Raw genomic sequence first — 16472 nt, 5'->3', positions numbered from 1 at the left:
CCAAGTTGGGCAGGCCTAGCACGTCCGGCCCTCCTGTTGGAATGGCAAGAGACTGTTCCAGAGCCTGGGCATCCTGGAGGTGCCCGGCTGGCCCTGTGGTGACAGGCTCCAGCCCTGGGTTACGTGGACACGAGGTGCGGGGCCGGGGATGGCCGGTTCTCAGTGGTTCCCGGCTCTGGGTCTGGCTAGAGGACGGCCCGGGCCTGCTCACCAGCTCCACGTGGGTCAGCTGCTGGGCCAGAGTGTAGGGGTCACTGCAGACGCCGAGGAGCTCCCTGTGAATGGAGGCTGGCGGCTTGGTCCTGTAGGAGACGGGCTTGTCGGCACCCAGCAGGCCTTCTGGGCCCTGGCCCTGGGCGGCGAGCCTCTGGTGCAGAGCCTGCAGGAGCTGCTGCATTCTCTTCCGGTACGCCTGCAGGGGGGCGGGAGGAGATGCGCTCATGCCGGAGCAGGACCACCGGGGTGGGAGCTGTGGCTACCTGCGCCGGGCCCTGTCCCCACCCGGAAGCAGCACCCAGTCCCAGGCGGCGGGGAGAGGCTGCAGGATTACCAGTGAAAGCTGAGAAGAGCACCTGTCAGGGAGGGCGGCCGGGGTCCAGGGCTGCCAGGGAGACTGGGGGCCCCTCCAGGGGGGTCCTCCTCTCTCCTGACTCAGAGGGGCCTTCCTATCTGGGCACCAATGGTTCTGGTCCAGGTCACCCTATGTGATTTCCCTACAGGACCACTGTGGGAGATGCCCGGGATTGTTTACTGCCCCGCTAGAATGACAGGCTGGGGGGGGACAGGAAGGCCTGTGTGCCCCTCTCTGTGTTGGCAGAGCAGGGCCTGGCTCTGGGCACATGGTGGGCCTTTAATAACTACTTCCACGGACAAAAGTGTCACCGCGCAGCTCGGACAGATGCATGCTTGCTTTGGGCTGCCCTGGATGGGGTGCAGGGAAGAAAGGCCATGGCCCCACCCTGGAGGGGCACCTGTCCCCCCACACCCACAGGGAAACTGATTATTCTCCCCTTAGAGACCGCTGTTTCCAGGGAGGGCACCATCAGACTGGCTGTGTTTACTAAGCTTGAGAGCCACCGCTCCCAAAGGGTTGGTCAGTAATCCACAGAAGGAGCCCCCGAACTTGTCAGCCAATGGCCGCCCCCCCCCCCAGAGGTTGATTCAACCCCACAAGGCAAGGAGCTGGCTCGGGAGCAGGGGAGGGTGTCTGGGGCCGGCCTCCTGGCAATGATGAGCCACCAGGCTGGCAGGCGGGGTGCCCGGCAGCCCCAGGGGCCTGGGAGGATGGCGGGCCGAGTGTGCACTGGGGGGGCCCCCACACTTCCCCAAGTCTGACAGGGCTTCCGGGGGCCATCGAAGTCCAGCACTGGTGGTGCCCCGGGCTCTGGTGACCAAGTCAGCAGCCACCTGCCACTCATGGAAGTGCTTCTCTCTCAAGTGGCCATGGGCAGAGCCCTCAGGACCCAGGAACCAGGCCAGGAGCCTGGTGATCCTAACCGAACCCGAACCCTAACTCTTGCTCCTGGAGCCCTGGGGGCCAGGCCCACTGGTCAGCTGGACAGTGTGTGGGTAAACTGAGGTCCAAGTCTTCCATCCAATGCCTGTGGAAGGAACAGCCTGTCTCAGCTCTGCGGGGTCCAAAAGTGGGGTCTTCATTTGTGTGCTGGGAAAATAGGGAGCTGGGTCCATCCTGTGAGCCCCAACACCTGCCCCGGCCCCCGTCTCTCTCGACACTGAGCCTGTCCTCTCTTGGGCGGCTATGCTGCCGTCATGTCCCCTCCTCCCCCACGCCCCCTCCACCGCCCCATTCCTGTCAGCCTTCCATCCTTCCGTGCTGGAGATCACCTCCTCATTTCCGTCTGGCCCCCTCCCCTTCAGTCTGTCCCTTGGTCCTGGGTATGCTGGGTCATGTCCAGAGTGTCATTCAGTGTTTGGACAATATTCATTTTATACGTGCAGCTTCCTCTCGGATCTCCAGAGCCACACGGCCAAGGGGCCCCCTCGACCCAACGTGTGCAAGTAGCCGTCTCACTCCCCTTGCCCAGAGCTGCCTTCTCTGTCCGCATCCCTGTCTCAGCGACCGGAGCGCCTGCGCCCAGCGCACAGGCCCAGGGGTATCCTCAAGCCCCCCATCCCACACACCCCTCCTGGCCATCACTGACCCTCCTGATTACACCGGGTCACTGTTTGCTCATCCCCAGCGTGAAGGACACGGGAGAGGCTCACACATGATGTGCCGACTGGATGGACGTGGCCTTCACCGGCTTCTAGCTGGTCAGCCTCGCCGGTGTAGACCGCGGAGCCCCCCCTGAAGTCAAAGGTGCAGCGTGTCTGTGCCTAGAGCTTGATAGAACCACGGGCTTACCCTACTTTAAAAATATGCAGATGATTTCACAAGACTTGTTTCTACTGAACCAATATTCACTCCAAATGCCGATCATTTTCTGCTTGCTAATTCCTTTAGAATTCACCCGGCGGTGTTAACCTCAAGCTCGTCTGTTGGTTCTTTCCTGAATCTTCTGCACGCCCCTCTGAACAGGGGGATGGTATGGTGGTTCCTCTCTCATTTTCTCGTGATTCCTACACCCTTGTGGATAGAGGCTGAGAGATCTGGGTTCGTCTGAGCAGACGGAGAGACCCAGCTCTGAGAATGTTGAGGCTGTCCCTTGTCCCTGTCAGGAAGGCACATTCCAGAGCACGGGGGCATGCCAAGTGCAGCAGAGCTCCACCCCTCATAGCCTGCCTGAGGCCACCCGTTTCTGCGGAGCCACCTGCCCCATACATGGAGCTGGGTTTCAAGTCAGAGGTCATCCAAGGTGAAGGCTGTGGCTCTCCAGGTGCCTCCTGGCCATCCATGGTTAGACCTTGTCTCTGGCTGGACAGTCATGGGCTGCTGTTCTTTGGAGTTCTCGAAAATCCCACCTGAGCCAGCCCAGGCTGACTTGCAATGGGCTCAGCCCACCCTGCGTGGGCGGGAGCTCCGCACCTGCCACCAGTTTGTTGTCCCTGCTAGCTTCGCATCCCCTGTGCCCTTGGGCGGTGGGGGGGGGGAGCCTCCGAGGGCAGCAGGGTTGGCCCAGCAGATAGTCGTGGGAATGGGAAAGCAAGGCCATCCCCAGGGGGGCCCATGGTATCAGCTTCCTCTGCAGCCGCCCTTTACTGGAGCTGTGACCTCTGGGCCTCCCCTGGCTTCCCCCTCAGCCTCAGCCCTGGCCTCCCTGAGCCGAAACTGCTGAGTCCAACCTACCGGTAGCCCCTCCAAGGCGGGGTCCCCTGGCTAGCCCGGGGTGGCCCCAAGCAGGTATCTCGGTGCAGTGGCCGGGTGCTGGGAAGGCTTCCATGTCCAGTCATGGAGAAGGGCCTTTGCAGCTCCTCTCTGGCCTTCTGTTCCCAGATGCTGAGAGGTGGTGAGCAGTGCAGGGAGACCATGGGGGTCGGGAGAGGGAGCAGCATGTAAGACGGAAGTGCCACCTTCCACGGCCCTCCATGGGGAAGCCCCCTTGCCCCTGGCCCTGTGCTGTTTTCTCTTCTTCCCTGAGCCCCACTGTTATCTCACAGCCCTTATCACCCTCCCTCTTTATAAAAAGACATTCAGGGCTCAGAGAGGCTAAGGAACTTGCCCAAAGACACACAGCTCTGAAAACATTTCACTGACTCGTGCAGGGCACTTTATATCATTTGATCCGGTCCCTGTATGAGAAATCTTTTACAGGAAAATGCTGAAATGTTCTTGGAGCCAAAGATATAATATTTAAAAATAATTTGGAGGGAGGCGGAAGTGTGTGAAGGGACAGGAGAAGTGAATTTGGCAAAATGTTGATAATTGTTGAGCCTAGGTGATGAATACACGGGAGTTCAGGTTGTTATTCTCTGTGTTTGTGAATGCTTGGTATGATCCACAATAAAAACTCCACAAAAGTTAAAAATAAGCCCCATACACCTGAATTTTGGGAATCATTTGTTCCCCATCATAGCTTACAATTACCAAGTGCCAAAACAAGAACGCATGTGACTTTAGGGACTCTTCGCTGCAAAGTTGTGTGGTGGTAACGATTGTCTTCTGTTTTGCTGTTGAAGAGACTGAAACTCAGAGAGGTGAAGCACCTTGCCCGAGGTCACACAGCTGTGCTTTCTGAGCCGGGGTCTGAGTGGGCACAGGCGTTCTGATCCAGACCCCATGCTCCGAGTCCTATCGTGGCCCTGCCTGGTCAGACCAGTCACCAGCTCCTTTCCGGGCCGAGCCCTTGGCCGTCTGTGCCGGGAGGGGAGCAACCCACGGTCCACCTGCAGCCTCGGGGAAAGGGGAGGCAGCACCCAGAGGACATGCCCTTTGGAGTGGCTGCTCTCTGGGCAAGGGCAACTTGAGGATCTCAAAGACACAAGGAACTTGGGCCTGGGTGGGTGGGGTGGGGGCCAGGGAACCCTCGTTGCAGCCCACACTGCTCAGCACACCTGATTGGATCCCAAGGGGAGGAATGAGAATGTTTCAAGTGAATTATGTCTGCTCTGAAAACCCACACCTGGCGGATGGCTGCTCTCGACAGCGTTTCCTAGGCCTCGCTCATTCCTCATCCATGGGGTGGTTAGAAAAGATTTCCCGGCACACCCTGGTGGCAGGCCTGACAGCTTCTCAAGGGGTCAGCGAGGAGGCCCAGTTTCCCTAGGAAACCAGCCCAGGACTTACACCCATCCCCACCACTGCAGCTGGAAGGGCAGGGTCAGCCTTGGAAATGGCTCCGCCAATGGCAGAGATAGGACTGACCAGGGTGGATGATTCTGTCTTGTCAGTGGTTCAGATCTCATTCTGCTGAAGACCTCCTGGGGTGAGGGGGCTGAAGCAGGAGCCTGGTTTCTCCTCCTCCTGCATACCCTCCACTCCATCCATCCATCCATCCATCCATCCATCCATCCATCCACTTGTCCATCCATCCATCCATCCATCCATCCATCCATCCATCCATCCATCCACTTGTCCATCCATCCATCCATCCATCCATCCATCCATCCATCCATCCGTCTACCCATCTATCCATCTATTCTTATTCACTCATTCATTCACCCACCCATCCATCCTTATTCATCCATTCACCTGTCTGTCCTTATTCACCCAACCTCTCAACCACCCACCCATCTATCTATCCACTCATCCATCCATCCAACCATCCATCCATCCATCCATATTCATCCATCCACCCACCCACCCTCCAAATCCTCCCATCTGTCCATCTATCCACCCCCCACCCATCAATCTTTTCACATCCACTCATACTAAAAATCCACCTGCCTATCCGAATACTCAAATGTCTCTCTTCCCCCCTCCACCCATCCATCAAGGTAGCCAACTATCTACCATCCAGCCCGCCAGCATCTCCCTCCCTGCTTCTACTTGTCCCTCCTGATTCATCCAATCATTGAGCCTTCTCTGACTCCATTTCCTGCTGCAGCCTAAGCCAAGTGTCAGGATCCCCAGATGGATGGAGGAGATGGAGAGGAGGAGGAGGAGGAGGAGGAGGAGGAGGAGGAGGAGGAGAAGAAGGAGAAGGAGGAAAAGGAGGGGGAAGAGATGACCCTCATCTCACTGAGCCCTCAGAGTGGTTAAGTCACTTGTCTGCTATGTGAAGTGGCCCACGGGCAAGGTCTTCCTCTCTGCTTTATGGCTTCTATGGCCCATCCTGCCTTAGCAGTTTTCCTTTGTTTCACAAGCACCAGGCTCTGCCGTGTTCGGACCCACTTTGAGGCACATGACTAGCTCCCAGGGCAATTGACCTGCATTCCCCTCAACGTTCTCTCCTAGGGTAGCAGCATCAGTGCTGGCCACAGAATTACTCCAGAGATTCTGATAAACCTGCCCCTTCTAAGTTTACCAGGAGACCTCCATCCCTTTTGCAGGGTCCTTCTCTGTGTTCTGACCCTAATCCTGAGAGGTGGGAATGTTTGTCTGCCTTTGACCTTTCAGTGTCTTCCCCAGAGTAAGGCAGCTGGGAGAACAGGGCAGGATGTGGGGTGCCTGATGCTTACCCCACTGGCTGCTTTCCAAGCCACAAGGGCTGCTTTACCTTGGGATGTGGTTTCAGCCACGGGGGGCGGGGGGGGGGGGGCTCTTTCCTCCTCTGCCCCAACTAGGGCCCTCCAGGCCAACCTAATGGGTCACTGGCCAAGGGCCTGGTCGCAAGAGCCCGTGAGTGGGTCCTTCCTGCCTGCCATCCGATGCCATGTATGAAGGCAAGACAGGAGATAGGTCAAGAGACCAGGCCTGGAACTGGAGGCCTGGGTTCCCTGCCAGCTCTATAGGGCCTGATTTCCTGATGGGGCAGAAAGGGGCCGATTTTAGAGGGGCTGCAGTGCACAGACAGGGAGATGAGGACCCTGAGGTTGGCCCCAGGAACAGGCTCAGGTCCCGGGTGTAGGGGTGCAGGCAGGGTGTAGGACTTGCGCTGGGCTTGCCTACCTCGTCACAGGGGGCAATGCGGCCCATCACGTCCTTCAAGTGCCCGATGGTCGACTCCTCCTGGAAGTCCCGCGGGAATGTCTCCGTCCATTCGGCCAACAGCTGGAGCAGTTTGGGGCCAAATTTCCGGACCCGGGCCTGCAAGGCGAGCCAAGGAGCGTCTGCACAAGGTGACAGGTGCCTGGAGGCGGGGCCCCATCAGCCGCTGCATCAACCACGCACTGCGCATGCTCTGTCGGGGTCGCGCTACCCGGGCCGCGCCGCTGGCAGCCAAGGGAGGTCTGTGGCAGGTGCCAGGGACGTGACACAGGGATGGGGGCTGACCACAGGGGAACAGAGGGGGACAGACACAGATTTGGGGGAGGATCCTATGTTGTTTTTGCCCGCTGGGCATCCCATCTCCCTCTCTGTGGTGATAACATCTCAGTTTGCTTTGGGGGTTTCCGTCTCCCTCATTCCCAGCCCTTGGGGTTCAGGGGCAGCTTACCTCGCCTCAGGCCCCCTGGCAGGAGCCCAGATCAGTGCTGGCCAATGACAACATGGCACACCCCTATCGTGCACAGTGATTGGCTCACAGATGGGCATGTCGCCTAAGCTAAGCCAATGAGATCGGGACTCTTCTCGGGACCTATTTAGAGCGCGGCTTGCTGTTGCCACTGGAATTGGGGAGAGTGGATGGTAAGCCTGGAGTAGCAGAGGCCGTCTGTCCCTGGGCAGGGAGAACCTGCCAGAGTGAGGGTGAGGCTGGCCCCAAGGAAAATGGAGCAGAGGGTCGGAGGGAGAAAGACTGCGTTTCCGTGGGGGTCATTTGAGCCCGAGGGGCCCGTGGTATGCGACACTTCGCAGTTCCATGAGCCAGTGAAGTCCCTTTGCCTTAGGCCAGCTGAAGCTGGGTTTGTATCACTGTAGCATCAGACCCCGATGGGCACACCCATAAATAGTCACAGCCCGTGGGATCTGGCCGGGGACAGAGGAAGGCTAGGCCATCAGCGGACCCCACAGAGGAAGGGAGGGTGGAACAGAGTGTGCTGAGGGCAGAAAGCCCAGCAGATACCTCAGGACCATCCCAGATGGCAAGGGTCCTACTGATGGGGCTCTGGAGGCCCGGATCTCGGGGTGCTGTGAGCTCAGGGGCTCCCACAGGGCAGTGGAAAACAGCACCTGGGTAAAATTTCCAACTCTGTCCCTTCTAGCTCTGGGCCTCATACAAGTCAGAAACCCCCTGTAGGCTCCTGCTCAGGAGAATGGGGACAGTCACTGCCACTCCAAGAGGCTGATGCGTGAGGGCGTGTCAGGAGTGCCTGTACACTGGGGGGCCCCCCACCCTGCCCCTCACCTTGTCCAGCACCGGCTGGTCCAGCTGCTGCTGCTCAATGCACAAGTGGCAGACCCGGGCCAGGAGCTCCCGGGGCTCGATGAAGAGGCGGGAGCTCAGGAGGAAGGTGAAGATGTAGGCTTTCTGGGGGGACACAGAGAAAGGCAGCGTGTGCTCACAAAGGCACGGCAGGGCTGTGCCCTCGGGTCCAAGCCCAGCCCCAGCCCTAGTGTCTCCCCCATGCGTGGTGGAAGACAGCCCACTCTAATGCCCCTCCCCCTGCTGGGTGGGTCACCCACCTCGGGGTAGTAGTCAGTCGTGGGCACCAGCTGCTGGATCAGGGTGTCCAGGGAGGCTGACGACGGAGCTCCATCCAGGAGGGGCTGCCCGGCCTGCTCGCCATCCGTGGGCTCGGTGGGGGGTGGGCCAAGGCTGCCGGGGGTGACCATGTCGGAGGCGCTCAGTGTCCGGGGCATGCCTGTCTGCAGTAAAAGGAGCAGTTGAGGCACACCTGGACTGGGGCCCGCCAGTCCTCTGGGCTCCTGGCTGGGTGGGCTCCGCCTCCTCCAGGCACTTTGGTACCCACCCAAGCCCAGTGATCGCTTCCTGGGAGGGCTGTGAGGGATCCCTGCCCCCGAGCACAGCATCCCCAGGAACCAACCCTCCTCCACTCTTGGTCCAAGTCACTTAGGGACTGACTTTTTCTACTCCTACCCCCAGGGAAGGTTGTTTTTGACATGGCTTAGACAATTCGCCTATGGCTCTTTGTAGGGTGACTTCTCCACCCACATCTCCTCAAGGCAGGGCTCGGGGCACACACTTGGAGCCGGCACCCAGTCAGGGGTCTGGCCCACAGCAGGCGCGCCTCCAAGCTCAGGCTGTGGACCTGCATCTCCTCTCGTGGGTTCTCCCACGTATCCCCCAGGGCAAGTCTTCCTGAACTAAGCCTTCAGAGCACTCATGGCAGTGAGTCCTGGCCACGCCTGTGTCTGTCTAACCAGCATTCCCCATGACATTGAAGTCACCCCACATTCTTAACCGTGGAGTCCCGCAGGCTCACAACAGGGACCTTCCGGGGACAGAGTCTCCCCATCACCCTGCTCACTCTGCCTGTGCTGCCCCCATGGCAGACGGGGGACCCAGTCCATTTCTGTCTTTCCTGACCCCTGGTGCCCTGGCTCTCAAAGTGGAGACGGGCATGTGCAGAGTCAGAGCTGATGTTGGGGATTGGAGGGGGCCCACAGGAGGGCTGTCCTGAGGGTGTACAAGGACCGGGTCACAGCATGGGGGGCAGCATGGGAACTGGTGTGGATGGCAGCCTGCACAGCCCTGGCCCCAGGGACAGCGGCGACTTTTTTTCCCCTCCCTGGTAAAGCTGGAAGTATTCAGTTTTCAGCTGACCAAACTGTAAAATGTCACCAAACCACCTTCTGCAAACCTGGTGGGGAGGCTGCTGTGCATGTGGGTTCTCGGGGGGCTGCCTGCGCTCACTGGGGAGTGGTGGGCGGCTCTGGGGGGACGGGACTCATGCCCTGGGCCCGGAGTCTGAGCCTAATTGCACAAGACAGAACCCATGCGAGGCTGGCAAAGGGTGGTGTCTCTTGCTGGGAACCTGGCACCTTCTCTCTGCAGTGTTGGGGCTGCCCTGGATCCTAGTCCGATTTTCTCAAAGACGAGCCAGTAGCTCGGGTGGAGGTAATTCTGAAAACCTCTCTGCATGGCAGGGTGGTCTACCAGACAGTGTGGGAGAAGCCTCTCTGGGGAGGTCAGGATGCTACCACTTCAAGAGATGAGCTGGGAGGCCCCCAGAACACCTCAAGGCCTGGCCTGCTGCTGGGGGCTGGATGCGGGATGCTGGGCACATGGGGAGGGGGGTGGGCTCAGACTCAGCCCTGCTCTGGAGCGACAGGCTCATGCTGGAGGCTGGAGTGGGGCTGGGGATCAGAACCATCGCGATCCAAGGGATGCCCAAAGAGCGGGCAGGCTGCCGGTGTCACCCCTCCGGCCTCCAGCCACCCATGGCATCCCCAGCTGGGCCCCGGCCGGGGTCTCTGTGGATGGGCTTGTCCTCCTGCTGCAGTCTCTGGGTCCCTCCCTCCCTGGGCTATTGTGTGGAGTGGCTACTGACTCCATTCTAGGTACCATGGGCCGGGCAGGATCTCTCAGAGCTTGTGGTGGGATGCGGACAGCACTCAGGCTGCCGTGAACAGACAGACTGTCCCACTGAGACATGTGCGCTGAGGGTGCGCCCAGGCGAGGGGAGAGGGTGGTAATGGCTCCCTTTAGAGAGGGTAGGTGTGGTCAGAGTGCGGTGCTGGCCCACCCATCTGCCTGCCCCTTGCTGCAGGTGTGCTGATAAGCATGGGGCCGCGGGAGCCCATCCCTGGCTTCCATGTGGGGACCCCTGGAGGCACAGACCAGCCCCCTTCTTCCTCCAGCTGGAGGAGGGGTGCTGCGGTCTGTGCGGAGGACTGAGGGCAGGAGGCAGTCTACCTAGACACTTGCCAGGCCAGGGGGCCCAGCGTGTACCAAAGCTCAGCCAAGCGGGGTGGGGGGCAGCATGCTGTGATCATGGGAGTGTGGGCTCCGGTGGCAGGAGCCAGGCTGTGTGTCCTGGAGGGACAGCACTGAGGGACCGAGCAGGGGATCAGGGAGAGTGCAGGGTGGTAGGGGCATTGCATGCCCGTTGTGCAAAAACACAGCCACGTGAAGATAGAGCCCCCCACCCTCATACGCCCCGTCCCACAAGGAACTGCTTGTATTCGGCTCCTATCTTTCCAGAGCTTCCTTACGCAAGGACAAAGAAGTAGAAATACATATTCTCCCTTTTCTGTCTTTATTAGCACATTGCACATGTTCTCCTGTGCTCTTTTCCCTAACAATGTATTTTGGAGAGCTTTCCATTGAAGGACAGAGAGTCTTTGTGTTTTTTGGTTTTTTTTTTTTAACGGTCTCATGGTAGTCCATGGTTTGGATGTTCAGGGGTAATTTTTAAAAGCCAATGATGAAACAACTCAAGTGTCCGTCGACAGGTGAACGGATAAACGAAATGTGGGCTATCCTCACAATGGAATAGTATTCAGCCATGAAAAGGAAGGGGATTCTGACACGGGCTACACAAACACTGTGTGATTGTGCTTATAGAAGGTTCTAGAGCAGTCACGTTCATAGACGAGAGCGGATGGTGGTGCCAGGGGTGGGGGGAGGGGGAGAGTTAGTATGTAACGGGGACAGAATTTCAGTTTCGCAAGCAGTAAGGGGTGGTGGGGATGGACGGTGGGGACGGACGCTGAACGATACAAATGCATTTAATACCACTGAATTGTACCCTTAAAAATGGCTACGATGGTAGATTTTATGTTATGTGTATTTGACCACAATTTTACCACACACACACACACAAAAAGCCAGTGATGATGGGAAAATGGTTTCTTGTCACAATTTCCCTTGAAAGTCCTTGAAATCACCAGGAAGCCTTCCAATCCGTGTCTTTGCGAACACAGCCTGCATGGTGTCCACACACAGGACAGGGGTGGGGGTGGGGGGCTGGGGGTCCTGGGCGGGCAGAGACGGGGTCTGAGCCCGAGGGGCTCACCACACATGGGGACACTGGGGGACCAGCAGGCAGGGGGACCCTGCCTGTGCCCTCTGAAGAGCGGTTTCAAGTTCTTGCTCTTTCTGCCGTGCTGGGGGCACGGGGCTCCGTGTGTGTGCAGCCGCGTGCACAGTAGGACTCCAGTAGGCCTCTGCTTTGCCCCCGTTACAAACCCCCGGTGTGAGCAGGTGTGTTGAAGCTGCCCTTTAAACACCGCGGGGCAGGGCTGTGCCTGGTCACGGCCCCTTATGTTGTGCAAGGTCTGGCTCGATGTGCCAATGGCCTTATGTTCGATTAGTGCCCTTGCACCTCAATCAAATCCTTGGAAATGTATCCCAAGAAAATCATCTAAGGAGGTAAAGAGGAAAGAGTTTGCTTCGGCAGAAACTGTAAGCAGCACATGAAACCCAGAGCGCCCCAGACCGCGAACAAAAGGAGACGGACAAGGACGTTCCCGTGCACCTGTTAGCGGGGCGCCTGCTGCCACTGGGGTGGTGGTGAGGGAGGCTCAGTGCTAAAGGAGAGAAAACCGCACACGGAGTGCCATCTGCTTATTGGAGCAGATAAGGCTACACTGTGGACTGAAAAGGGTCACGGGTGTGCCTCCCACCACCCTACTGTCCCTGTTGTGATTTAGTGTCATTCCTTCCAGCTCTGTCATCGCACAAAGTCTCAAGGATGACAGGCCCCAGGGACACCTGGACAGATCCCAGGGCTGCAGTGGGTGGTGGGCTCGGGGGCACGTCCACCCCGGGACAAAGCGACTGAGGGGGCACTAGGGCCTTGTGCTGGCGCACAACCAAGAGTGGCCAAGCCACTCTCTGCAGCTGGGACTGCAAAGGCCACTCTCTGACCTGTCCAGGTGAGGGGCCCTTGCCCAGGACAAGCCACTCCCCAGGCCTTGGCGCACACTGGACCTGTCGGCCTGGTGGCCTCCCAGTCCCTAGGCCTCATGCTGGCCTGTGTCTCCCTGCGCTTCATGTCTTCTAGGAGGGGCCTGGCTCGCTCACTGCTGCCCCCCAGGGTCCCCCCAGCCAAGGTCTGGCACATGCACAGTGGGTGCTCGGTCAAGGTGTGTGGTGTTCAACTGACTCAGCCGTGCAGGTGAGAGTGGGGGAGCCTCGGATGACAGTTGAACCGGGCTATGCGTCTGCCCTGTAGGCTTTCCAGCAGGAGGGTCAGCGGGAGCAAGGAGCAGGGAGAAGCCCCGGGGTCTGGCCAGCACACTGACCCCTCATCCCAGCGCGTAGCCCTCCCATCGTTCAGATGAGGAGAGGAAGGCTCGGAGAGAAAGGCGGGCGCCCAAGCTCCCACGCTGAGTACCTGGCTGAGCTGGGGCTTGAGCCCGGTGTGTCTGAGCCCCAGGCCCTGCTCCTGTCCCCCAGTCCAGCTGGGCCGTGATGCTGGCATCCCCAAACCACAGCCTCCAGGGGAGGTGGGCAGACTCCTGATGTGTGACCAGCGGTGGCCAGGATGCGAGGAGAGAAGCCTGTGCTGGCTGGCGTGGGGTTACCGCGTCCCCTCCTGGGACAGGCCAGCCCTCCCACGCAAGGCGTTTGGCTGGTGGGCACCAGCCCGGCGCCGCTGTTCCTTCCCAGCCCAGACCCTGTCTCCGGACGCAACCCCACCCCCCTGGTGCCTCCATCTGTTAGGTCTGCCTCCTCGGCCTCCATTTCCTTTTCTTGGGGCCAGAACCCCAGGCTTTTGCGGCTGTTCCCGCAATAACCACGCCTTCCGATGAATACAGACCTTGGTGCAGAGACCCTCAGGGAAGCTCCGCCCTCACCTGGCCAAGGGGCGGCACCAGCCCAGGCTGGGCCAATCAGATGCTGCCACCTGAAAAATGCATCTGAAGGGGACCTGACCTGAAGAGGAAGGCCTGGGAGCGCTTGGCTTCCGAGTCACAGCTGCCCCCTTCCTAGGCATGAGCTTCTGCCTCAGTTTCTCTGCTCACGTCCCGTACTCCCGCTGCCCAGCCCCCACCCATCAGGCGCATCTGTCTGCTCGTGTTTAGTTCTCCAGCCCCAGCATCTGGAGTCCTGGGGCTCCCGTGACAGTTACGCAGGTAGCCAGTCTGCATTGTGTCTGCGGGGGAGCCCCCCCACCCCAGGAAGCCCAGGTGGGTGCCTGCAGGTGGGCACCCTTCCTTCTGGGGTTTCGCACTGTCACAACCTGAGACCACCTGCCACTGGGGTCTAGGACTGCACAACTTTTTGGGCCTATGTGGCCTAAGCCTAACTCCGGTATGGGAGACAGGGGGAAATGTCTGCAGGGACAAGTGTTGGACCAGGTGGAATTACAGGGAAGGTACAAACCTAGAGGATAACCTTTCTCTCATTCCCTAACGTTTGACAGAGATGCATGTACCCAAAATAGCTAAATTTCCTCTTCACTGGACAACACAAAAACACTGGCAAGAGGCTGACAAGGGCCCTGTGGTTCCCCCCAGGGTGAGCTCCCTAGAGAGAGCCCAGAGCTGTGGCAACAAAGGCAGCTCAGCTCCACTGGGCTCCTGGGGAGGCTGACCACATGCTCAGACCTTCCAAGTTTAAGAAATGCCAGGACTCCTGACTTGTATGCTTGGTATTCTGATTTGATTTACTTATTATTTTCTTTTTCTTAGAGGGGGGAGCAGAGCGAGACGGAGACAGAGAATCTCAAGCAGTTTCAATGCCCAGGAGCCCGACGCGGAGCTCGATCTCACAACCCTGAGATCATGACCTGAGCTGAAACCAGGAGTTGGAGGCTCAACCAACTGAGCCACCCCGGTGCCCCAGGTACTCTGATTTTAAAGATGGCAATTCAACTTATTAAAAAAAAAGCCACCATGGGGGCCACAGCGTGGGCCAAAAGCATATTTAGAAACAAATCTCTAGCTCCCAGGTGGCCAGTCTCCAACAGCCGCTCTGCTATCACTGTCCCTGGTAATGCGGGTTGGCATTCAAACACCTGCACGGAAAGCCGTATAAAACCTGTAGTGGAAAAGCACTTGGCTGGTCAGCAAGGCGTGTCTTGGGGGCTGGAGAGATGCGCTCCCAGGCATCCGTCCCCGGCTGGGCGTGGACAGAGGATACGCCTAGAGGATGACCCTTTGCTGCGTGGGCTTTTCAAGTGCGTTCACGTGCTGAGAAGAGGAAGAAGAAGCCCTCCTCTTCAGTTTATCTGGAGATTAAGTGCAGAAAGCACCCAGCACAGAGCTGCCATGGTGAAGAAAGGGCCACCAAGGCCAGTCCTTCCCAAGGGCCCACGCCACCTGCAGGACCTGGAACCACAACACGAGTCATCATTCCAACGGTGCTCTGGGCCAGGAAGACTTGTCCTCTGGGCTCCCGCGATTTACTGGGGTTTCCAAGCTGACTGAGGCCTGGACAGCCCTCTACCCTGTTCTTCCAGCCCTGCGCTTAGAGCTTCTGAGAGTGGCTATCACCCACTGCCGATTCAGCTTTGCAGGCTGATGTATGCCCCCAATGCCAAATCAGAGCCTTCTGCCCTTTCCTGAATAGGTAGCAGAATTTTACACATTTCTACATCCTCACCCCATCACCCCCCCATTACCTCTTTTTAAAAAATTCTGGGAAATGATGCTTAACATGAAATTTACCATTGTAACCATTTTCAAGGGTACACTTCCGTGCCATTAAGTCTGCTCACACTGTTGTGCAAACATCATCACTACCCATCTCCAGAACCTTTTCATCTTCCCCAACTCAAACCCTGTATCCATTAAGCAATCACACCCCGTCGTACCCTCCCCCACCCCTGGCAAGCACTGGTCTACTTCCTGTCTCTTTGAGTGTGACTATCCTAGGTACCTGTACAAGGAGAACCATATAGTATTTGTCCTTTTGTGACTGGCTTATTTCAGTTCATATCCTATAGCCTATATATATATACACATACCCTAGTTTTCTCTATCCCTTCATCTGCCAGCGGGTATTTGAATAGTTTCTACCTCTGTCCCACTGTTTTCCGCACAGCCACACTATTTCTCATTCCTACTCGCAATGGAAAAGGGTTCCAATTGCTCCACACCCAGGCCGATGGTGTCTTTTTGTATTTTGGGTAGCAGCTATCCATTAGGGTGGGAAGTGATATCTCATTGTGAACCTCGATTCCGATTTTGTATTTTGCTAGTGTCTGGGGACTGCGAGCGTCTGCTCATGCTCTTTGGCCACTTGTATATATAACCTTTGGAGAAATGTCTATGCAAATTGTTGGCTCATCGTTGAATTGACCAAGGTCATGAAGCTTTGTTTTCTTCCAGAAATTTTATAGTTTGCGGTTTTACGTGTAGGTCTGTAATCTGTTTTGAGTTCGGTTTTTTTGTATGTGTTATTAGATAGGGGTCCAACTTCATTATCTTACCTGTGGATATCCAGTTTTCCCAGCACCATTTGTTGAAAAAACTGTCCTTTCTCCCCTGAATGGTCTTGACACCCTTGTCGAAAATCATTTGACTCAATACACAGGGATTTGTTTCTGGGTTCTCTATACCATTCCGTTGGCCCATATGCCTGTCTCCATGCCAGGACCACACTGTTTTGATTACCGTAGCTTTGTAGGAAACCAGGAAGTTCAATTCCTCCAACTTTGTTCTTTTCCAAGATGGCTGTGGCTTTTCAAGGTCCTTCGAGATTCCATACGAATTTCAGGGTGGATGCTTCTATTTCTGCAAGAAACACCATTGGAATTTTGATAGAGATTGCATTAAATTTGTAGATTGCTTTGGATAGGATTGACATCTTAACAATATCAGGCCTTCCAATCCATGAATACAGGGTGTCTTTCCATTTATTTGCGTCTTCTCTCATTTCTCTCTGCCACGTTTTATACTTTTCACCGGGTAAGTCTTTTGTTTCCTGGGCTGAGTTGATTCCTAACTGTAAGTTCCTAAGTCTAATTTTTGTGATGCTATTGTAAGTGGGATTGCTTTCTTAATTTCCTTTTTTGATTGTTCATTGTTAGTGTGTAGAAACACAACTGGGTTTTTGGTGTTGATTTTGTATCCTGTTATTTTGTTAAATGAATGTTAATTAGCTCAATAGGGGTGTGTGTGTGTGAGTGAGAGTATGTGTGTTTGCCATATAAGATATCGTGTGCAAAGAACTAATTTT

The 16472-nt window shown here is 56.9% G+C and overlaps 1 protein-coding gene across 1 annotated transcript in view; it reads right to left on the bottom strand.

The window, feature by feature from the left end:
• RASGEF1C (RasGEF domain family member 1C) overlaps positions 1-8239 on the bottom strand; it is a 32451-nt gene extending 24212 nt beyond the window's left edge. Inside the window, exons 1-4 of the mRNA XM_026507710.3 lie at positions 8063-8239; positions 7785-7907; positions 6449-6586; positions 212-412 (exon numbers count right to left, since the gene is read on the bottom strand). Of these exons, the coding sequence (XP_026363495.1) occupies positions 212-412; positions 6449-6586; positions 7785-7907; positions 8063-8239 (639 nt within the window). The remainder of the gene's footprint in view (positions 1-211; positions 413-6448; positions 6587-7784; positions 7908-8062) is intronic.
• Between the last annotated feature and the right edge of the window lie 8233 nt (positions 8240-16472).

This window comes from Ursus arctos, unplaced genomic scaffold (assembly GCF_023065955.2).
Source record: "Ursus arctos isolate Adak ecotype North America unplaced genomic scaffold, UrsArc2.0 scaffold_5, whole genome shotgun sequence".
NCBI lineage: Eukaryota > Metazoa > Chordata > Mammalia > Carnivora > Ursidae > Ursus > Ursus arctos.
The sequence above is the reverse complement of the archived record's forward strand: the minus strand, read 5'-3'. Positions and strand labels throughout refer to the sequence as shown.